At 44.5% G+C, this 24084-nt stretch overlaps 1 protein-coding gene across 1 annotated transcript in view; it reads right to left on the bottom strand.

Moving 5' to 3' along the window:
* CEP20 (centrosomal protein 20) overlaps positions 1-24084 on the bottom strand; it is a 380968-nt gene that overhangs the window by 130018 nt on the left and 226866 nt on the right. Inside the window, exon 3 of the mRNA XM_085632082.1 lies at positions 1788-1872. Coding sequence (XP_085488208.1) covers positions 1788-1872 — 85 coding nt within the window. The remainder of the gene's footprint in view (positions 1-1787; positions 1873-24084) is intronic.

Below are 24084 nucleotides of genomic sequence, written 5' to 3' on the forward strand. Positions count from 1 at the left end.
TGTAGAAGACCGTAAACTCCCAAAACAATAGCCTTGATTGATCAACAGGCACACAAGAGAATGAACGCAATAATGGAAAATGCCTCTAGGGTGGTTTCATATCTTTTGTGATGTTATGAAAGCTCTACCAGAAGATAACAAGCAGAAGACTATTTCAAAGAGTATGCTGTCCTAGCTGCTGTTTGGAGGAGCCACATCTCGAATGTCTAGAAGACAAGGTATTTGAAGCCAATATTCACTTTCTGGGGTACTGAAGTACTTAGTGTGTGAGGAAACCAGAGGTTTTTAAATGCCAAGGTATTTTCCTCAGATGATTGCCCTAACGTTGCAATGCAGAAGAAGTACCGACTCCCCAGGGGAGGAGCGAGCAGCAACAAGTTATCCCGGGAACTGTATTAGTCGAATTGGGATGCACACATTTAGATTTTTTGTGATTATAATTGGTCTACACATAACAGGAGGCAAAAACTACAGTTCATCAACTCAAACTGGATTTGGAGGCATCCCTGTGGCACCTTGCCACATTTTTACCCAGATTGAGCCAGCATAGAATTTTCTGTGAGCAAAGAAAAAAATAATAATAAAAAGGAGTGCGAGTAACTGTAGCCAGATACAAAATGTGTGATATCTCACTGGACTACAGTGAAGGTCACTCTTGGGACTGGCAAGATGGTATAGCTCTAGAAATTGTGGCTGTAGGGCAGGCTCTGAGACTCCAAGTTTATAAAACTGGGTGTAATCTATAGTTGTGACAATAGTTATTTTTCCTGTCTGACCTCCCATCCATTTTTCCCCCCAACTCCTCCATCTCATTTTGGGATGGGCAAGTCAGAGTAACTACTCAGCAGGTAGACTTGAAGAAGGCGCATATTGTGGTCCTTTGGGCTATATTGATCCCTCTGCGGCCTACAACCCTATATTTGTGTATACAGACTGTTTGCTCAATAAAAAGTGTTTAATCCCAAAAGAGAACAGCATAAGCACAGGAAATCAAGTTTGGTACCACTGAGAATGCCTGTGATGCCCATAGTTTCAGTGGTTATGAAATGAGTGGCAAAAAAATATAAACACAGCTCAAACAACCTGGTTAATTCCTGTAGTTTCATCACATTACCCTTCCCATAGCTCCAATACGACAAATAGGAGCCTTTGAGGGACGACGAGTGGGGCAGTGACTCAATCATATGAGAATACTGTTGGTTAAAGGGACGAGCAGGGCATTTTGATAAATCATGGTTAACAGCATAAGCATGAACCCCACATTCCCTAATAAAACTGCCCACTTAAGCATATGTTTTCAGTAGGGCGAAATGGTGAAAGGTGTATTCCATGACAACGCACTTTGGGCAAATAATTTAAATCACTTGCATGAGTGAACTGAGTGACTTTCAGCCCTTTGATACATGTAATACTGATCACAACACTGACATTTGCAAGGGTAAAGATTGTTACCAAAAATTCACATCAATGTTTGAAGTAGCCAGTGTCAAGGACATAACGGTCAATGATGTAGCAGGTGCAGTGGCATCGAAAATAAAATATTCAAGGGGTCTAGTACAACCGATTATTATTTTCTTGTACCACCAAAAATGGACGCGGGCGTTGTTGTTCCAATTTCCTTACCTGCATTAGGGACCACGACACCCTCGCTACAACCCTGGGCAGTGACAACCAGCACTGTAGCAGAAAGGGCAGTAGCAAACAATTTTAACAAATAAAAAGTTCAGTTACATTCTTTATCTTAAATATCAATATGCAACCTAGAACAATGGTACTCAATTACTTACATGGATCTTCCATTTGTGTCTTCAACTACATTTAGCTCACTGACAAGAAACTGCCGGTCTAATGGAATATCCGGTTGACCAGATTCTGAAACAACAAAATAGACCAATGAACTGACAAATTAAAGCATGCAGATAGTCTAATAGTATGAGTAGCAGCTGCTTGTACCTGGGTTGGCACCATCCACAATGAGACAGCAGTTAATGAGATGGGCTAGAAGTTCTCTGTATAATAGCAATTTGTTGAAGAATGTGTGGCACTTTTGGGTGCTGTCTGAATACAATTAGGAAACGGGCATTGGCAGAGCTCAGAAGCTGTGGTAGAGTCAGAGGGAGGGAGAAAGAGAAAGAGAGGGATGCCATGGTAGCCATCGTAGTGTGTAAGTGAAAACAACAAAGTGACAGGTACACCCGAAACATACTATCAGTAAGTGTTCTAGAATACGGAGTCCTCCGATTTTGGAGTATAGTAAATTACTAATAATCAGAGTTGGTTTGTGTAATACACAATTAATCCTTCAAGCTTCCTTCCATAGAATTCTCATACTCATAGTTGCAGAGTACACACAAAAGGGTGGTGCAGCTATGTTAGGGGAGCACAAGTAAAGCAGGACCTCCTGTCAAGAGTCTCAGTGGCAGCTGCCACTGCCGTTGTATGAGACGGTCTATAGCAGATCCCAGATGGGAAGTACAACAGTATCATGGAAAACATACACAGGAAAATTACAAACATGCCAATGCTGTCACACTGGTCACCATCCACTCTCCCCACAAGCGTGGCATCAGACCATCGCTTGGTGCAGTAGCACAACACAAGCGCTAGACCGCCCAGCTATGTTCACAAGTCAGTACAGTAATACACCCACAGAAAAGCCATTTACTCATCAACTGTTTGTAAAGAACACTCACTCTAATACTGACCTGTGTCAAGATCAAACACGAATCATTTCCAAAGACTGGACAAGGCATTCACAATTCCTTTTTGAGTAATATCCCTATAGGGCACACTGACGAATTTGTCCCTACTTAGAACAGAGAGAAATATATGAACTGAAACACCTGTAGCACAAATTGGTGCTCCTTCCTAGTTATTTGCAGTTAAAACATTCACAAATCCTTGGAAAGCAGCAGTCCGGGGCCTCCACCTAAAGGCAGAGATGCAAATACAGACGAGACGCTATCACCACTGAAGAGTGCCTCAGATGCAGATCAGGCATGAGCACCATACTTGCTTCTGCCTTCATCCTCCATGTACAGGGTACAAGCTGTTGCCAATGACTCCACTTAAGCTATACAATATAGCCCAAACTCCCTGAATGGCCCATTTGTTGTGTGCTGTGGTAGATTCTAGAGACGGACTCCTTCCCTCTGACATGGCTACTTACGGAGGCAAACTGAGACGTAAAGGGGTGAAATGCTGTCACTCACAGTTATTGGCACAAATGGCTGTCCCAAAATGTAAATGACAATTCAAAACTGAGCAACAGCTAGAGGGGCCAGATCCCAAGACCTACTAATTGTTACTACTTTCTTTTTTTATACTATTTTGTTGATTTTAAAAGTCTAGCCCACAGCGGAATATGTCCTTATATCTGACTTAAACCAAGGAGCAGATAAAGGCTAGTATGCATTATCCAGTAGACGTAGGTTCCTCAGACACATTACTAGAGTACTTTCACAACCATTTAACTGAAACTCGAAAGGCTTACGTAACATTTTTCCACAATCTCTCAGCCTGCTATCTGTGTTCTTAATTTTTTTTTATTTTTTAAAGTGAACCTTGACTGGAGGTAATGCTCCAAGCTAAAAAGCCATTTTAATTCATTAATTGAAGTGTGTCAAGAGAATACATAGTGACCTCTGAAAAAACATTAAGGAAAAATGGAGTGTAGTTATGATTTTGATGAAGGTAGAGAATGGACACCCTCCAAGGTAATGTTGGAAGCAGTCGCTTAAGAAATACAATATCTAGTTAAATAGATTTTGAATTACAAGCATGTGCATCACAAAAAAGGGAGACCAAATTATCAGCAACGAATTACCTTTGCAATAATTTGGGTACTCTTTCCTTACTCTTTCCCAACTAGTTTACAACAGGAAATGGCATTGCCTGAAAGAGTATCTCTAGGAGGCTGGCTTAGTATATGGTGCACACTTAATTAAGAGAAGCACCTTGCACTAATCCAGGCAACCCTTATGGTGATTTTAGTGGTCTTAGAGAACCATAGAAAGCTCTCTAAGTGGTAGCTGTGAACAGCGGCCTTCAGGCCTAGTCCAGAAGGAGTGTTAAGCAGCTTGTTTTACCAGAACTAATCATATAGTGTAGGTTAAACAAAAAAGAACCCCACAGTGTAGTTCTAAAAATAGGTCTATTTATTCTACACATTGTAATTGTAAAACATTTGTAAAGCGCATGGTTACTAAAGGCATCCCAGCGCTAGAGGCCACGGTTCATGAATTACATATCAGTTTATGGAAACAGGAAGGTTGTTATACGTTTCCGGAAGACCAGATGGTTAGTTTCACACCGAATGGCAAGGGGGAGGGAGTTCCATAGCCTTACTGCATTATATGAGAAAAGGCGACCCCCTGTACGTGCTTTCTTAATTCTAGGTACAACTGCCAACTGTTTATTGCCTGATCGCAGGGTTCTCGCAGGATGGTATGAGGGAACATGTGATAGGTGGACCAGAACCTAACAATACCTTATGTGAAATGCAGAGAGCCTTAAACTGCGCACTCTGCTGAATGGGTAGCCAATGAAGGGCGGCCAGAGCAGCCCCTGCTGACTGTCGGCTGGGAATATTCAAGAGTTGTTGTGCCGCACAGTTTTGGCCAATTTGTAATTTCTTAACTGTGGAGCATGGTGCTCCTAGGTATAGGGCATTAGCATAGTCGAGCCTGGAAAGAATGAGGGACTGGACCACCACTTTCCTTGCAGAGAAAGGGAGGAGAGGAATGATTTTCCGTGTCATCCTCATCAGCCCAAAGAAGCTACCAGCAACTTTCCTTGCTTGCTCCCCAAAATCAATGTTACAATCCAACCAAACTCCCAAACTCTTAATATAATCTTTGAGGGATGAGGGAGGGCCAAAGCAACTTTGCCAAGATGGTATTATATTAGGTACAGAGGGTTTACCCAGAAACATAAGCTCCGATTTAGATCCGTTCAACTTCAAGAATGAGCACTCCATCCATGCTGAGACCTCTCCAAGACACATGGCCAACTACGAGGCAGTGTTCTTGAGCTGATTAAAAGAGACAATCAGCTGCGTATCATCGGCATAAATAATGATTTGGATGCGGAAAGGCTCCACAACACCTGCCAAGGGGCTCATGTACACATTAAAAAGCGTGGGGACAGGGAGGATCCCCACATCGGAGTGGCAGAGGGTCAGAGATGCAGTCTTTATGAAACACTTGAAATGACTGGTCGTCCAGAAAGGAGTGGATCCATTTAAGGGCAAAATCAGTCACTCCTACATCTTTAAGCCTCTGGATGAGCAGCTGATGGCTGACTGTATCGAAGTCTGCGCTAAGATCTAAAAGCACAATGGCAGGCAGCCCCCGTTATCTAAGATTTTCCTAGTAGCCTCAACCACGTCTAAAAGGGCAGTTTCTGTGCCCTGTTGGGGTCTGAACTCAGTTTCAGTAGGGTGAAGACAGTTATTGCTTTCCAAAAACACAGACAGAGCACTATTCACATGTTTTTCAGTAATTTTGCTGATTCCCTGGCAATAATGAAATGGGACGATAGTTCCCTAACATCTCAGGGTCCAGGTTCAGTTTTTTCAGCAAAGCTTTAACCGTTGCTTGCTTCCAAAGGGGAGGGATTATGCCTGTCCGAAATATCACATTAATCATATCTAAGATAACAGTGGAAACTATGTTAAAAATTCGATTAAAAAAAGGGCGGGGGACTGTATCCCTGGGAGAACCTGACTTCAACTGGCCAAGAATGCCTTGCAAGGTGGGTTGATCCAGGAGACGAAATTCAGCTAGAATACAGTTATCAATGCCTTCTTTGTTGTTGGTTAAGGGAACATTGATTAAGGCTGTGGCCTGGTGAAAGGAGGTATAAATATCCTGAATTTTATTGAAGAAAAAAGTGGCTAGTTGGTTGCAGCGAGATGACATATCGCAAGGAGTAGGTAGGGGAGGCTGTTTAATAAGAGATTTCACTATGCAAAATATTTCGCAAGAAGAATTGGGGGCTGAAAGTATTTGGTTTTCGTAATAAAGGGACTGTGCACACTTAATTTCTTCCTTATACCTTTTAATGTCCTCCCTATAAATCATTTTATTAGTAGTGGAGTAATCTTTTCTCCATTTTCTTTCGGACCGTTTACAAGCCTGCTTAAGTTCACGCAGTTTGGGGGTATACCAAGCTGTTCGATTTGCTCCACTTTTATCCTTAATTTGTTTCTTTGGGAGCAACATGTCTACAGAAGAGATCAGCCATTTTTCAAAGTTGTGACTTGCATTAATCGGATTGGACTCTGGTGTTGGTCTAGTGACATTGAGTATTGACACACTCACTAACAAATTGGTATATCTCCTATCTGGAGATATCAACACAATACTTCAATTGTAAACAGGTACGTAAGCACAAATACACAGTGGTCTACAGGGGGAGACCAAACCATATACTTAAGAAGTGGAATGGGAATTGCGACTGAAGTTGGGACTTAGACCAGGAGACTCAGAAGGGCTGGGGACACCTGGAACCACCCAAAATAAGTACTCAGGAACCCCATGGAGTCTGTGTGCAGAGTGGAAACACAGCTGCATACTCAATGCAATTCAATGGGGAAATCGCAGTTGCAGTTTTCAAGAGGGACCCTTCCCAGTGGACTCTGAAGAAACCCAGTGGAAAACAGAAGGTCTAAGGGTCACCCCACCCCACCCGTGGATAACCCAGGAACCAGGATGCCTACACAAGAGAAGCCAGGTGCATAGGTGAGCAGTGACTGCGGTAACTGCGGTAGACCACAATGGAGGATTTTAGGAAAGATGCTGCTGACGAAGAAGGTGAAAGAGTCCGGTGGAATCCAAGGGTGGATTCTTGAAGAAAAGAACCTTCAAGCAGAGGAGATAGAGTCTATGCACTCGGAGGTGGCCAGGAGGCATGGAAGAGCAATGACCACCGATGATGGAAGATGCATGAGTGATGGTGACCTTGTCGCTGCAGCTGTGAGGACCAGGTGATACTGTAGAAGACCAGGAACGGTTCACAAGCTGTCCCACGTCGAGAGCCAGGGGGTCGATGTCCGGCTGGAGCAACAACAAGCCTTGGCAGCAGCAACAGAGATGGTAAAGAAAAAGTTGCAATGTTGGAACCAGCAAGGTCCAAGGGACTCACCAATTGCAGGAGAGTCAGAGAAGGCCACGAGAAAGCAGTGGAGCCCACTGAAGCCAAATAAGACCCTCAAGAGGACCCACAGACCGAAGGCACAGGAGTCACAAGAGGACCTCGAGCAGCTCACCAAAGATGCAGGCCCACGGTGCATAGAATACAGTGAGGACAAAGACCTTGGCAGGAAGAGATGCTGGAGCTTCTTGTAGCCCGAAAATCTCTGGAGTACACAGCCAACAAGCCTTAGCAACGGCAAGTTGACACGTTGCACAGGGGTTCTGTTCCAGTGGTTCGGACGAGGGATACTGGCCTCAAACTTGTTGAGAGGACAGGTCAGGCCTCGAGGGAGTAGTATAACCACCACCTGTGTTGCTGAGCCTTTCGAAGTCTATGGGATGTCAGGAGCAGCAGACCGGTCAGCTTTGTAGTGGTGCCAGCAGATGCAGGGGAGACACTCCTTCACTCCAAGGGAGATTACTTCGAGCGTCATTGTGCCTACAGGCCTAGAAAGGAACCTGGAAGAAGAACAGATGACGAAGACTATTTGCAGGAGCAGCAGGAGTCTTCCTTTGTGCAGTCTTGGTTCCAGGCAAAGTCCAGTTAAGTCCAGGTGCTCAGACGATCGAAGTTGAAGAGGTTTCGGGTTTGAATCTTGTCCTATGACGAATCCGAAGAGCCACCCACAGGTAAGCCCATAGGTACCATAGCAAAAGGGTTGGAACGATTCAAGGGTCTCTCCCAGGGAGGGCTGGACAGAGGGGAGGATACTCTCATGTCCTTGGTCCAGTTTCACGCCAGAGCGGGAGCCAAGAGCTCCTTCAACTGGCTTAACTAAAATATGCAAGGAGGGCACCAAATGTGCCCTTCAAAGCAGTCTGGTGGTGCTGGCAAGCACCCTCACCCCAGCCCAATACACCAAGTCCTGTCTGGGAGGTGGTCACACCTCCCTGGGAGGTGGTCACACCTCCCTGTGACAGGAAACGTATTGTTCTACCTTTCCCTGCGCGAGTTCAGCTCAGTAGCAGGAGGGCAGAATCATGTCTGGGGTCAGCAGCAGCACTAGCTTGCTGGCAGACCTTGGAAGGCTGTTACCAGGAGTACTAGGGGCCAGCCGAAGAAGCCTACCAGTGCATGGAATCATACCTCCAACACCATTAACAGTGTTGAGGTAGGATTCAAACATGTTGGATACCAAACATGCTCAGGTTCGGCACAGCCAATATATAGTTAGCCATTGCGTAATGCTGCATGGCCACTATATGCATCAAAATGGCTGACCACACTTACAAAGCCTGGAGAATCGACTCTGGGGTTTGTAGGGGGGTGCCCTGCTCATGCAGGGCACCCGCACACTTATAACCTAGCACCCTGCTTTCAGGATTGAAAGGCCTGCCTTAGTTGTGACTTATAGGTTTTAAGTGCAGTGACCTCAGATATAAGGAAACTTCAATCTGTCGTAAGTGGAGCTAGCACCAACTTACACAGGCTACAATGGCAGGACTGTAGTCACAATTTGAGCGGTCTCTCATGGGTGGCATAATACGTGCTGCAGGCCATAGGAAACCTAGGTGTACCTATTCCCTGGGTACCATATACTATGGACTTACATAGGTAGACCAGTAGCCAATTGGGAAGGTACCAAAGTACTTACCACTGTCAACGTTTGTGGGAAACCACAGTGACTGGGGTCCTAATTAGCAGGATCCCAGTCAGACTAGTCATAAAACAGAACACCAACAGCTAAAAGTGGGGGTAACCATGAAAGTAGATCCTACTTTCCTGAACAACCCCGCCCCCAAACGAAAGGAGATGAGACTAACCTTGCCCAGTTAAGTCTCAATTTTCTAAGTGGAAATATCTGGAGAGTCAATATGTGTTGACATGGTTACTCCCAGGTCTAAGTTCGACAGAAAAGTCCATTCCCTGTAGGGAAGTGGAACACCTCAACAGTTTGGGATTTTCACCCCTCATCTGTTTAAGCCATAAGAGGGGCTTATGGTCTGTCTGAACAATGAAGTGAGTATCAAATAGGTATGGCCTCAACTTCTTCAATGCCCAGACCACAGCAAAGGCTTCCCTCTCAATAGTTGACCAACATTTCTCCCTGGGGATCAACCTTCTGCTTATAAAAGCTACTGGTTGGTCCTGGCCCTCTGCATTAAGTTGTGATACAACAGCTCCTACCCCCATCTCAGATGTATCTGTCTGGACAATGAAGGTTTTGAAATAGTCAGGACTTTGCAGAATGGGAGCAGAGGCCATGGCCTGCTTTAGGTCATAATATGCCTTCTGACAGCTAACTGTCCACTGAACTTTCTAAGGCATCCTTTTGGAAGTGAGATCATTAAGGGGAGTCACTATGGACCCATATCCCTTAACAAACCTCCTGTAGTACCCAGTAAGGCCCAAGAAAGATCTGACCTGAGTCTGGGTAGTGGGAACAACCCAGTCCATTATGGTCTGGATTTTGCTCTCCAATGGTTGAAATTGGCCTCCACCTACCAGGTGATCCAAGTACACACCCTTGCTCTGCCCTATACGGCACTTTGTGGCCTTGTTAGGCCTGCCTTTGGACATTGCTGAGGCGGACCGGGTGATCCTCCCAGGTGGAGCTAAATAGCAAAATCATCTAGATATGCTGCACTATAGGCTTCCAGACCTGTGAGAACTTTGTTCACCAACCTCTGAAATGTGTCTGGGACATTCTTCAAGTCAAAAGGCATTACAATAAATTGATAATGCCCACTAGGGGTTGGAAATGCTATTTTTGGCTTGGTATCCTCAGAGAGTCGCATTTGCCAGTAGCCAGCAGTCAAGTCAACTGTAGTAAAATACTTGGCTGAGTCAGAGTATCAATTAGCTCATCTGCCCTGGGAATTGGACGTGCATCAGTCCTAGTAACCGCATTGAGGCCTCTGTAGTCTCCACAAACCTAATCTCTCTTACCATCTTGGGTGTGAGGTTTTAGCCCAAGGGCTATCTGAAGGCTCAATGACCCCAAACTCCAGCATCTTTTGAACCTCAGTCTTGAAGCAGTCTTTGACATGTCAGGCTGTCTGTAGATTTTATTCTTCACAGGCAAACTATCACCTGTGTCCACTTTGTGTTTACCAGGTGGTTTGACCAGGAGTGAGAGAAAACAAATGGGTGAACTGATTGAGGACTTATCTACAATCAGCTTGCTGCTGGTCAGTGAGGCTGACCTGTCACTCCATCCACTGACCCACCAACAAGGTCCTGAAAGAGGAGAGCAGAGAGAGGGTCACACTGGTAAAGTCAGTACAGCCTTTTGGTCATGCCAACCTTTCTGAAGCTCCTGGCTTGCCTCAAGGTGTTTGCTGGCCTTCTTCATGTACTCAGCCATACATGTATGCCGGCCAAGGACATATCTTGTATAGGAGGTTTGAGAGGCTGCTTCCAGCCCTCCTTAACCAGACACAATGGATCCCTAACTGGATGTCCAAACTGAAATGCAATTGGGCTGTAGCCCACACCTTCCGAGGAACCTCTCTGTAGGCAAAGAGAAGGCCGGGTAGTAAGACATCCCATTTTCCCCAGAGCTTTTCTGGGAGTCCCATGATCAGACCCCTCAGGGTCTTGTCGAACCTTTCAACAAGTCCATTGCACTGTGGATGATAGGGTCTGGTAAACTTGTAGTTTACACCACACTGTTTTCACACAGCAGAGATACAACTAGATAAAGTTTGTACCTCTGAGTAGACCTCCTTAGGAAACCCCACTCTGGAAAAGACCCACAGAAGGGCCCTAGCCACTACAGGAGCTGTAGAGGCCCTAAGTGGAATAGCCTCTGGATAGCTAGTGGCATGGTGCACCACCACTAGGATGTAACTGGGTCCAGATGCTGTTGGAGGGTTCAAGGGACCAACAATGTAAATCCCTAGCCTCTTGAAGGGAACCTCAACCACTGGAAGTGGCATTAAGGGAGCCTTTGTAGTGCCACCTGACTTACCACTGGCTTGGCAAGTGACACAGGAGCAACAAAACTCCTTGATATCTTCAGGCATGTGGGTCCAGTGAAAGTGAGAAACAGGCCTGTCCCAAGACTTGCTTTGCCCAAGATGTCCTGCAAGGGAGATGTAATATGCTAGGGATAGAAGATAGCCCCTGAACATATGAGGTATTACCAGCCTCCTGGTGGCAACAGGCTTGGGGTCTCTACACTCAGAGAACAGAAGCCCATCTTCCCAATAGATCCTATGGGACCCATTGACACTCCCTGCCTACTCAGCAGCAGCTTGCTGTCTGAGTTGTTCAAGAGAGGGGCAGGGTTTCAGTTCCAAACTCAAGTCTGCCCTGGAAGGGCCCACTGACCCCAAGAACTCTGCCTGGGCAGACTAAAGTTTCTCTGGGCAAGTTCCTTCACAGGCACCGAGGTAATCTCCCTCAGGAGACTGACTTTCACTGGGAGTTTGGGAGGAAGTCAAGTCCTTACCCTTCCTGCTCCTTCTTTTAGGAGCCAGCTGGTCCATGTTCCAGGATCCAGTGCTCCCTCAGTGCCTAGCTGTTTGGCCTGAGCCCTGGTGACAGCAAATGCACTGGCAGAGATCCCCATAATGTCTGCTTGTGTCCTGAACTCCACTTCAGACCAGGCTGAAGTTTTTAATTCCCTGCCCAACATACAGTCCACATGCATATCTGGGGAAACCACAGCTATTTTAGGGCCATTTACCCCTCCCCAACTGCCAAGGAATGATCAGGCCTGACATTGCTTAGTTTTGGTCACTTGGTAAAGTCAAACAAGTATGATCTATTCAGGACACACATGTTTCACGGTCTCCATTGTGACACTTGCCCCTGTGTCCCTGTGAGCTACAGCTTCTTGACCATTGATCAAAGGCTGTTGTCTGTACTTGCCCAAGCTAGTGGGACTTACAAATAAAGTGGCAAGGTCCATGCCACTGTCACAGACAAGGACAGCCTGAGTGGGCATTCGGACTAGACCAGAACCCACCTCAGAGCCAAAGGTTAACCGTACTAACCCCTTGGGGGCTGTACTACCACTTGTACTGGCACTAGTGGGGCTAGTTGCCTTAGGGGCAGTGTTAGTAGCTTCTTTAGTGTTAGCCTTACGACGATTGGCATCTTTTGGTCTATGGCCTTTTCTCCTTACAGAGGTAACACCAAGGTGTCTCCCAGAGGAAGTGGAGAATTGGGACCCACCCCCAGAGGCAGGTTTTCCGGGACCTTGTAAAGACTCCATATTTGTCTTTACCCTTCTCCCCCCACCATTCTCTTGGGTTTTAGAAGAATCTTGCTTCTTCCGGTCACCACCACCATGAGCTTTCTACTTAAACCTGGTTCAGACCCATTTGTCTGCCTTCTTTCCCAGCTCTTGGGGAGAGGTCAGATCAGAGTCCACCAGGTACTGGTGCAGTTGCTGATTTTGACAACTATTAAGGATGTGCTCCCTCATCAACAAATTATACAATCCCTCATAGTAATGCACCTTGCTTCTATGAAGCCAGCCTTCCAGAGCCTTTACTGACTGGCATAGTCTAAAAGAATCAACCAAGAGTCATGGGTGCGTGCCTTTTGTGTGTACCTACACTTATCCCTGTATTGCTCAGTGGTTAAATCAGCCCCATTTATAAGGGCACTCTTCAAGGCTGGATAATTGTCTGCATCTTTCTCTCTGACAAATAAGTTTGTCTCTACCTTTGTTAGCAAAGGAGAGCCACAGGATTGCTGCCCACTGCCCTTGGGGGAGCTTCTGAACTTTATAGGCCCTCTCTAAAGCAGTGATCAATTTATGAATAGCACCCCCCTCCTGGCAAGGAGGGACTATCATGCTCAGGTTCCTAGTATCAAATGAAGTTTCCCTGACTCTAGGGACACTAGTGCTGCTACCATGGGATGCTAGTCCCAAAACTTTCCTAGCCCTCTGGACTTCCAGGGTCTCCTGATCAAGGGCCAACTGCTCTTGCTTAAGCTTAGCTCTCTCAAGTTTGAGTAGGTGGTACTCCCACTCTAAGGAGTCCTCCTTTTGCTAAAAAAATGGAGGTCCCTATGGATGTGTCTGAGGTATTGGAATGGGCAGAGGAGGATCTAGACCTACCCTGTACTCTTTGCACCCTCCTAGGAAAAATAAAGGGTGACCTACCTCTAGCGCAGTGCTTTACAAACTGTGTGTCGTTGCAAGTTACTGTGTCGACTGACGTGTGTGGGTGTGTCGCGTGAGTCTTAATCTATGCATCATGCAGGACGGTACTGTGCATGTTACTGACACAGTACCTGTTCCTGCGGAAAAGGAGGAATATTTCGCTGCTGTTCTCCGTTGGGCCCGCTGAAGCAGCAGCGTTGCTGAGTAAAGACTGCAGCGTCTCCAGCTGGCCGCTCCTGCAGTGCAGCGCTTGCTGCGCCGCCCTCCGCAGTCCCGTTCAGCCTACCAGCAACAGCAGGCCGGCAGCCCCATTATCATCCCCAGCAGCGTGGGGGTCGCCATCCGGTGCTCGCTGCTGCTTCCTGCGGAAGAGAGGAGTCTTCTGTGGTGGCGTGCCTTACCGGATCATCGCGCTGCCATTCTCCCGCAGGCCCGTCGAAGCAACAGAGGCGCTGAGTAAAGACTGCAGGGTCTCCAGCTGGCCACTCCTGCAGTGCAACACAAATGTAGGACGTTACATCGCGGTGTTTACTCCGCGATACGTCTACAACGCAGTCATTACAACGCAAGTCGTTACAACGACTTGTGCTTGAGGGCACTGGACTTAGGAATAGTATGATTTACTATTCCAACTCTAGCCTACGTAACAGTAAGGAAGGTGTTGGAATAGTAAATCATACTATTCCTTAGTGTACAGCGCCACCCAGCGCAAGTCGTTGTTACGACTTGCGTTGTAATGGCCACGTTGTAAACGTATTGCGGTGTAAAGACCGCGTTGTAACGGAGGTCTCCCGTGCAACGCTCGCTGCGCCGCCCCCCACAGTCCCGGGATCAGACACGGCAGCCTCAGAAACAGCCACGTTGGACACCGCAGCACCATTGGCTGCAAGAAGCGGATGCAGCAGCCCTAGACACATCAGCCACAGAAACAGCCACACTACAGATACAGGCACCAGAGACAATAGCACCAGAGGTAGCAGGCATCAATCACATACAGGCACGAGAGACAGCAGCTCTGGAGACAGCCGCCACAAAACGGCAGTCCCAAAGACTTCAGCCACTTGGGATAATCGTATCAGAGTTATAGGCACCAGAGACTGCACTCGAAAGAGATACGAACCAATTAATCAAAATGGCATTGCTAATCAAATTTGCACTGTGAAATTTGGACTTGGATCTTGGCCTCAGCTGTAAAGTTTTAGGTTTGCTTATGTTACAGGCAGGGAGGCCGGCAGCTCCATTAACATCGCTAATGCTCGCTGCTGCCCTCTCACAGACTCAAGGATGCATCTGGCAGAGGCGGTGACTAAAGGCAGCGTTCGCATGTCTTAACACCCTTACTACAGTAAGGAGTGTGGTGACAGCCACTCTGATCATCTATAATTCTACTATGAATTGAAACGGTTAACAAATGGACCCACAGAATTAGTCCTAGGAAAAACGCCAGCAGCATTTTAAAATAAAACACAAATTCACTAGATTTTGTTACCAATAAAATATCAATGAGCCCTTTGTCCAAATAACATCAGTTGAGCCAAGGAACAGTGCATCCAGTTTTGGTCAATGATAATTATGAATACAAGTTTGTCTACAAACCACAATAAAAATAGCTTTAAGAAACTCATTAGAAATCTTTGAAAATAAGAGGGTAATCAACAGTACAATATAAGAACAATCTACTTGTAGTTTAACCCAGAACTGGTTTAACCTATTTCGTGAACGCTTTAGAACATGCAGAAAAGCAGCTGGGTTATAGGTGACTACACTGCCTCGACATGTCACATGGTAGTAATAGGGGTATTGCCCACCTCAGATGGCCAGCTGCCACGAGACCATAAATAAATTCACATTCACAAAGGTATGAGAGGTAATACGTTTCAATGTTTCACAGTATGCATAAAAGGTACAGTTAATTAGGGAGTCCACGCTGAAGCTTGTGTTCTTAGCTGATCTTTTAATCTTGAAATGTTTCAAAGTTCAGTACAGCCAACGCATTTCGCCCAAACATGGGCTTCTTCAGGGCAAGTTGTGGAAGCCAACGAAGCACCTTTGGTGAAATAAAGGTGTAAATGTGGAGTCTTGAATATTGGGTCTTGCAGTGAAAAAGTTCTGGTAATCCTGGGCAATATAAGACACTATGTAATGTCTCTAGTAGAGTTGATCCCCGTTGGGATAATTTAAGATGCAATGTAGCGGGTCCTGTAATCGGGAGCCTTCGGTGCCGGTGTATCCAGGTTGGTAGAGTAGTACTACTCTGTGTCTTCTATTGCCCAGGATTACCAGAACTTTTTCACTGCAAGACCCAATATTCAAGACTCCACATTTACACCTTTATTTCACCAAAGGTGCTTCGTTGGCTTCCACAACTTGCCCTGAAGAAGCCCATGTTTGGGCGAAACGCGTTGGCTGTACTGAACTTTGAAACATTTCAAGATTAAAAGATCAGCTAAGAACACAAGCTTCAGCGTGGACTCCCTAATTAACTGTACCTTTTACGCATACTGTGAAACATTGAAACGTATTGCCTCTCATAACTTTGTGAATATTTCGTGAACGCCTAAAGGAGACACTTTTGAAGTTCAGGATTTGCAGTGGGACATTCCAGAAATCTTGTCACTAGGCAAGGGCAAGATCAGGCAAACAAACACAACATGCTTAAGTGTATAATTAAGAAGCGAAAAGCTTGTGAAGAGGACGTTTGCGATGAACACAATGTTGCAGCTATTGAGAAAAGTACGCAAGAATCAACTGAACGGTCTGTCTCAATACGTAATAAGTGTAAAGGAAAAATCTCCGATCGTCGTTTATATAATAAAACTTATATAACACTGGGATTCACATTTTCTGGTAATGAAAACAATCCTTATCCCCAGAGTTTAGTTTGTGGGGATATACTTGCAAATGAAAGTATGGTACCAAATAAATTAAAACATTTCACCTCAAAAACCCAGCCATTTGTCAGAAAAACCAGTAGAATACTTTGAGCTTTCAAAATCTATAAAGAAGCAGTCTGCATAATTCACAAAGAGAATGAAGACATCAGAGAAAGCTCAAAAGGCAAGTTACTTGGTTGCTCAAATAATTGCCAAAAACAAGGATCCGCACACTATTGCCGAAACCACTATAAAGGAATCTTGCTGTGCTATTGTTCGAACAATGTTTTGGGCAGAATTTAATAAAATCCCTTTGGCAGATAACACAAATGGAAGATGTATTCAAGATATGTCTGATAACATTAAGCTGCAAACGAAGGATATTTTTCAAGACGTTAATATAATCTTCAGGCCTCAAAAAATCCACTCGCCCTCTCGCATTTGAGAGTGAAATTTTAGCAGGTCGAGCTATTTTTAGCACTTACTCAACCCCCTGGTGAGTAAACTTAAGCTGGAAGAAACAGGTGTTCTGCTCCTTATGTAAGTGAATGAGCAATTAAAAAGCCTTTAAATCTTGTTTTATCTTGACACATTTGCCAACTGCTCAAGGACAGAGGTCAAATGTCAGTTTGTCTTTGTACTAATTGTTGCTCATGTGTTCCTGGAAAATGGTGTTCACTTTTCTTTCTCTTTTTACAGTTAATGCTTTTTGTCAAGTGAGCTATTTGACAATATTGAAACAAAATGCAGTAAATGTCAGTTTTTTTCTCTAAAACAACATTTGAACAGCTTGTAAATGAATAGTGCAAGTAGATCAGAAGATATGAAATAACTTTTATTCTGTAATTCAGAAGTGTAATGCAAACGAAGATTTAAATAGGAGCAAAGTAAATCAGAATACTTTACTTGGTGATGTGCAAATGACGTATTTGCAGAAACTTTATTTCCAAACATTGTACACTATATAGTTTTAAAACCATGTCAGTGACATTCTGTGGCCATTTCAATGGAAAATCTGCTGATTTCAAATAACAGTGGGCTGCTACTGTATGCTTTAGTTATGTATTTATTAAAAGTGATAGTTTTTAAACACGATGTAAGAGACATTCCTGGCCAAGCCCTGATGACAATGCATTTAATGAACAAAGAGGCAAGTCTGCAGTCAAGTGTATCTTATAAGTGGCTAGATTTGCATTCTATATGGAGCTAATGTTTAGTCTATTAAATCAAACAAAAGCATTTCGGCACAGCAGACATGCTGAACGTGTGTATTTGAAGGTGCTCTCATATGTGATAAAGAAGAAAATGGCATCTAAGTGAATTAAAATACATGCACAAGATCAAATAATTTGAAACCAGTTAATGGGTCAAGAGCATTAAAATTAGGTTGAGTAGATGATATAAGTCACTAGGCCTCCCGGTCTAGTAACATTAATTTTTATTTTTCGAGCCCTGATCTTTACATTGCAAGTAGACTAATCAACAGAATTATTGAGCAATTCTTGTGTTGCCTTGAACTTCCAATGAGAACTAGAGGTGAGGATATATTTAAAACTTTAGATTGCTTCATGAAGGAAAATAATTTGCAGTGGTTAAATTGTGTCGGAATATGCACGGATGGCGAACCCTCAATGGTTGGCTCAACAAAAGGTTTTATAGCGTTAGCGGAGAAAGAGAATTAAAACATGATAATTACTCATTGCTTTTTACATCACGAAGTACTAGTTGTGAAAACCATTGGAAACGAATTAAGAAAAGATAAGGAAAAGTGGTTCAAATGGTCAATTACATTAAAAGTAGACCTCTTGAATCAAGATTAGTTGCTCATATTTTTGAACAAATGGGGGAATGGTTTACAAAGCTTCTACTGCACACAGTCGTTCGTAGGCTCTCAAGATGTTGCGTGCTTTGTCGTATATACGAATTGCGGGAAATGACGCTCAAACATTTTGAGGAAAATCAGCAACACGGATTCTGAAATCTAATTCAAAACAAATAATTCAAAACAAACTTTGGTGCACAAAATTGCCATATCTTGCTGACATATTTGAACTATTGAATAAAATTACCACCTGTATGCAAGGAGAAAATATCTTAACAGCAGTAGATAAAATGTGTGCTATGCGAGACAAAATAGCACTTTGGAAAAGGTAAGTGAAATGTGGCAATTTTTAAATGTTTTCCAAAACTACTGAGTGCCACCCGAAATGTGATATCAGCCCGCTGATGTTTGACCATTTAACATTGCTCGGAGAAAAAGTTCATCATTACTTCCCAAATGTTGAAATCCAAGACTATGACTGGATCAGAAATCCATTTCTTTCAACTGCAAATGGGAACTTTTCACTTATTGAAGTAGAAGAATTTGTTGAAATAAAAAATGATCGAAGTCTGTTAATGATGCATGAAGAGGGTGACTTGTACAGCTTTTGGATTCGTAGTTCAAAAGGCGTCCAAACATATGTGATAAAGTGTTGAAAATTCTTCTGCAGTTTTCTACTACAGACATTTGTGAAGTATCCTTTTCAATGATGACAAACTTAAAGACACTGAAACGTGGAAGCTTGAAAATGCTTGATGATGAAATGAGTGTCCTTATTCAATATTGCAGCAAATATTGACCAGCTGTGTTCATCCCATCAACCTCATACATCTCATTAAAATAGTAAATGTTATTGCTTTTAGTCAAATTTGTTAATTCTTGCAGATATTTACATATTGTTACTTCAAAATATGTTTTAAAAATGTGTGTTATCTTACAAATCATATTTTTGAAAATATTAATGAATGGTTTTCATGAGATATGTTGTGTCCCCATACATTTCGTTATTTACAATTTCTATGACATAAATGTATTTGCCCGTATCTCTTATATGCGGTTAGTTTAACCTCCGGTTTGTTAGTAAAACTGAATTACCGTGTCACAAAATGATGCAAGTCTAAAAAGTGTCTCATCAACATGAAAAGTTTGAAAAGCACGGCTCGAGGGACTCCCTCTGTACCATCTGCACTATTCCCTGGAGGATCAGAGTTCACCAGTGTGGAGTCAGACTCCTCCTGGCCATGCTCAGAATTAAGGTCACTAGAGGGAACCCCTCCTGCCCCATCTTCTGGAGCATCACCACCCACTTTGTCCTGCCCTTCTGACCTATCAGAATTCTGAAGGTCATCCTGCAGAAGTAGCTCTAAGGGTTGCTTGGTGTTAGGATTGCTACCAGTCTTTTCTTTTAGAGGCACACAGAGTCCTTAGTTCCTGGAACTTAAGACCACTTTATCTAGAGGGTTGGGTCCCACTGGTATCCACAATTAAAGACATAGTGACTAGGTGTAGTGTGGTGTTGCACCTATCTACCCTAGTGTAAACTAAACTTCCGAAAATTGGAGAAAGGGTTGCGATAGGCCCTTAACAACCAATCTGAAAGTTAAGTAGAAATAATTTATATATGCCTAATGCTAGTGATGTTTTTTCATCCGCTGGTAAAACATTGCAGGCTTAAATCTCATCGCTGTCATCAATGTAGGACGCTGGCTTAGTATATGGTGCACACTTATTTAAGAGAAGCACCTTGCACTAATCTAGACAACCCTTATGGTGGTATTAGTGGTGGTAGACAACCATAGAATGCTCTCTAAATGGTAGCTGGTGATAGCAGCCTTCAGGCTTAGTCCAGAAGGAGTGTTAACCCCTTCCATGCTGCGCAAATTCCGCCGCTGTGCTGACGGTTTCTTGCGCGGGCGTGGTCATGACGGAACGGTTCCGTCATGAGCACAGCTCAACCGTGGCTCATGACGGAACCGTTCCGTCATGAGCACCGAAGGGGTTAAGCAGCTTGTTTTAACAGATCTAATCATATAGTGTGGATTAAAAGAAAAAGAACCCCACTGTGTAGTTCTAAAAATAGGTCTATTTGTTATACACACTCACTAACACATTGGTATATCTCCTAACCGGGGAAATCAAAACAATACACACAATACTTCAATTGTAAACAGGTAAGTAAGAGTAAACACACAGTGGCCTCCAGGGGGAGACCAAACCATACACTAAAGAAGTGGAATGGGAACTACGACAGAAGTCGGGACTTGGACCAGGAGACTCAGAAGAGCTAGAAACACAAGGAACCACCCAGGGTAAGCACCCAGGAACCCCACGGAGGCTGTGTGCAGAGTGGAAACACAGCCGCATTACTCAATGCAAGTCAATAGGGAATTCGCGGTTGCAGTTTTCAAGGAGGACACTTCCCAGTGAACCCTGAAGAAACCCAGTGAGTCACCCCACCCGTGGATACCCCAGGAACCAGGATACCTACACCAGGGAACCCGGATGCATAATTGCGAAGTGAAGTCAGAAACTGCTGTAGACCACAATGGAGGACTACAGGGAAAATTGCTGCATGCGAATAAGGTGTAAGAGTCTGGAGGAATCGAAGGGTGGATTCCTGAAGAGAAGAACCTGCAAGCAGAGGGTACAGAGTCCATGCCACTCGGAGGTGACCAGGAGACACGGAAGAGCAATAACCACCGATGACGGAAGATTCAGGGGTGATGACGGTGAACTTGTCGCTCCAGCTGTGAGGACCAGGCGACGCTGTGGAAGACCAGGAGCCGTTCACGAACTGTCCCACGTCGGAAGTCGAGAACCAGGGGGTCGGTGTCCAGCGGGAGCACCAACAAGCCTTTGCAGCAGCAACAGATGTGGTGAACGAAAAAGGTGCAACATTGGGACCAGCAAGGCCCAAGGGTTCTCACCAATTGTAGAAAAGTCAGAGCAGGCCCGAACAAGCAGGGGAGTCCACTGAAGCCAAAGAAAACCCTCAAGAGGACCCACAGGCCTATGGCACAGGAGTCGCAAGAGGACCTCGAGCAGCTCACCAAAGATGCAGGCCCATGGTGCAGAGAATGCAGTGAGGACAAAGATCTTGGCAGGAAGAGATGCTGGAGCTTCTTGTAGTCTGAAGATCTCTGGAGTACAGAGGCAAAAAGCCTTGGCAATGGCAAATCGACACAGGAAATTACTTTGGGTGTCCTTGATGCCCACAACCCTGGAGAGGAACCTGGAATTAGCACAGGCACAGATGACTAAGAAGACTGCAGAACAGCGAGACTAGGAGCAGCAGGAGTCTTCCTTGGTGCAGTCTAGTTCCAGGTCGAAGTCCAGGTGCCCAGACGGTCAAAGTTAAAGTGGTTTCGGTTTTGAATCTTGTCCCACGACGAATCTGTAGAGCCACCCACAGATAAGCCCTTAAGTACCCTTGGGAAGGGTTGGAACGATTCAAGGGTCCCTCCTAGAGGAGGGGCAGGACAGAGGGGAAGATACTTCCATGTACTTTGTCCGGTTTCATGCCAGTGCAAAAGCAAGGGGCTCTCTGAACTGGCTCAAGCTAAAGTATGAAAGGAGGGCACCAAATATGCCCTTCAAAGCAGTCTGGTGGCGCTGGCAAGCGCCCCCACCCCTATACACTAAGTCCTGTCTGGGAGGTGGTGACACCTCCCTTTTGACAGGAAACCAATTGTTCTACCTTCCCCTGCTCGAGCTCAGCTCATCAGAAGGAGGGCAAAATTGTGTCTGGGGTCAGCAGCAGGACTAGCTTGCTGGCAGACCCTGGAAGGCTGTTACTGTGAGTACTGGGGGTCTACTGAAGGATCTCACCAGTGCATGGAATCATACCTCCAACACCGGTGATGTAGGCATGATTCCAAAATGTTTGATGCCAAACATGCCCAGGTTTTGCACAGCCAATATATAGTTATCCATATACTTCAAGTGCCAATTAAATAATGAGCAGTATTGCAATCTGACATTTTTTAATCCATTCCAATCTTATAGTTTTAGTAATGTAGAAAAACAGTTACAGTGTACCCTCCTGTTTTGTTCCCCCCCAAAAGGGACACCAAGGAAGGATTTGAGATGGGCTGAGACAGACTTGAACTCCAGGTTTTTGATGTGCAGATGTTTGCCGTAAAGTAAACAGTCCATAAATCAAAAAGTCCTTGGCATGGACTTCAAAGCCATATTTAGATAAGTCGTGATTTGGATTCGGTGACTACTAAACCAAATTCACAGGACAATGAGAAGTTTTTCCATTGTGAGTTTTAAGAGTTAGCCCTTGGCACAGCTGGGAACACTTGACATATTAAGGGGTCTAGCAAACTCCTTTGGACTGATTACTCGAAGGTGTGATTAGACTTCTTTTGGTTAACAGAAAACCCAGACTGAAGACAGTGTTGCATTTGATGAGGAAGTAGTAGAAAATTGAGCTTTTACCAGTCAGTAATCAAGATATGTGTAAATATGGCTCTTGTGAGGGTGAGGATAGCCCCCCCACCACTGAGAACCTTCATGAAACACTCCAAGAACAGAGAGCTCAGGCCAAATGCTAGCTATAAGAAAAGACTATGTTGATCTTCCATCAATAATCCTCGGGTGGAAACAGTGCTCTTCCTTCACAGCTATATGAAAGTATGAATTTTGGTCATCCACAGATGTCATCCAGTCTCCAAACTACTTGGCCTTCAATATCTAAACTAGAGTTATCATGTGAAGTCTCCCCTAGGAGAAAGTGATTCAGGTACTAGAGAACCACAATCATCCTGCTTCCCTGTGGTTGTCTTGGGGGACAATATATCGCCTCGAGTCAAACTCTAGCCCTTTTTTCATTCTCCAGAACCAACTTGATTTCCTTCTACAACAAAGAAGTTTCAGATTTTCTTGTAGGCTCTGTAAAAGACTTCTGCAATCTCAAATGTCAAAGATGGATTTATTCAAGCTCAACACAGAAAGGACAGTAGTAGTGATCCAGGCAAGAACACCTCACCATGCAACTCCAACTGGTGGCTGGCCGAACTCAAACCCGAAACCCCACCCACACCCAGAACCCACGCCAAGAATCTCTGAATAATCATCGACAGCAAACTGGACATGATTGCACAAGTCAAAGCCGTCATTGCATCCTGCTACCACACCCTGAAGATGTGGAGGAAGATTTTCAAATGGCTATCAGGCAACACAAGAAAAACAGTCACTTACACCCTAGTCACCAGCAATTTGGACTATGGGAACACCCTCTATGCCAGGATCACCAAGCAACTTGCTAGAAGACTACAAACTATCCAGAACTCGGCAGCCAGATTCATCCTCAACCTCCCACACAGAACTCCCATTATACCACACCTCAGGGAACTATACTGGCTTCCAATACACAAATGAGCTCAATACAAACTCCACACACACACACCCACAAACAAAAGACACTAATACTCAGGGCCCACCTACACAAACAGTCACATCTTTCCACCAACCATCCAGACACCTCTGCTCTGCAGGATTCCTACTCGCCCACATCAAACACAGAACCAGATCTGGAGGACGAACGTTCTCTTACACTGCTCCTAAAGCAAGGAACAACCTCCCTCTCCACATCCGAGCCTCCTTCTCTCTTTTTGAATTCTCCTTTCCACGGAGCTGCGGTAAGCGCCATAGCCGGAGCTGAAACAGTGCCAATTATAATAATCCCTGGCCCTTTTGACTGTGGTAGTTAGAATCCAAAAGTTTAAGGTTCTAAAAGTAGCTTAGAATAAATTGTCCGGTATATAACAGAAGCTCCAAACTCACTAAAAATCACCCCCAAACTGCCACATCTACTCTGTTCTCAGTATTTCCAGGAAATCATTTTGCAAGCATGTGGTGGTATAATGAGACCTATTGAACAAATTCAAATTGGAATAACGCATGGCTCAATACCAACAAATCTAATTTACTTTTCTGACCTTCATTACCATAGCTCATCAGTTCCTTCCAAAATTTTGATCTCACAGTGCTGTAGTATGACAGAGGAATTAGTGAACTCAGTCTTCTTGTTCCTCTTATTTAGCACAGACGTTAAACATTAGCTCATAAAAGGTTGAGATGTGCTCCCTATAAACCAGTCTACTCTGGATACTCAAACTCTT

Source organism: Triturus cristatus, chromosome 10, assembly GCF_964204655.1.
Source record: "Triturus cristatus chromosome 10, aTriCri1.1, whole genome shotgun sequence".
NCBI classification, from domain to species: domain Eukaryota; kingdom Metazoa; phylum Chordata; class Amphibia; order Caudata; family Salamandridae; genus Triturus; species Triturus cristatus.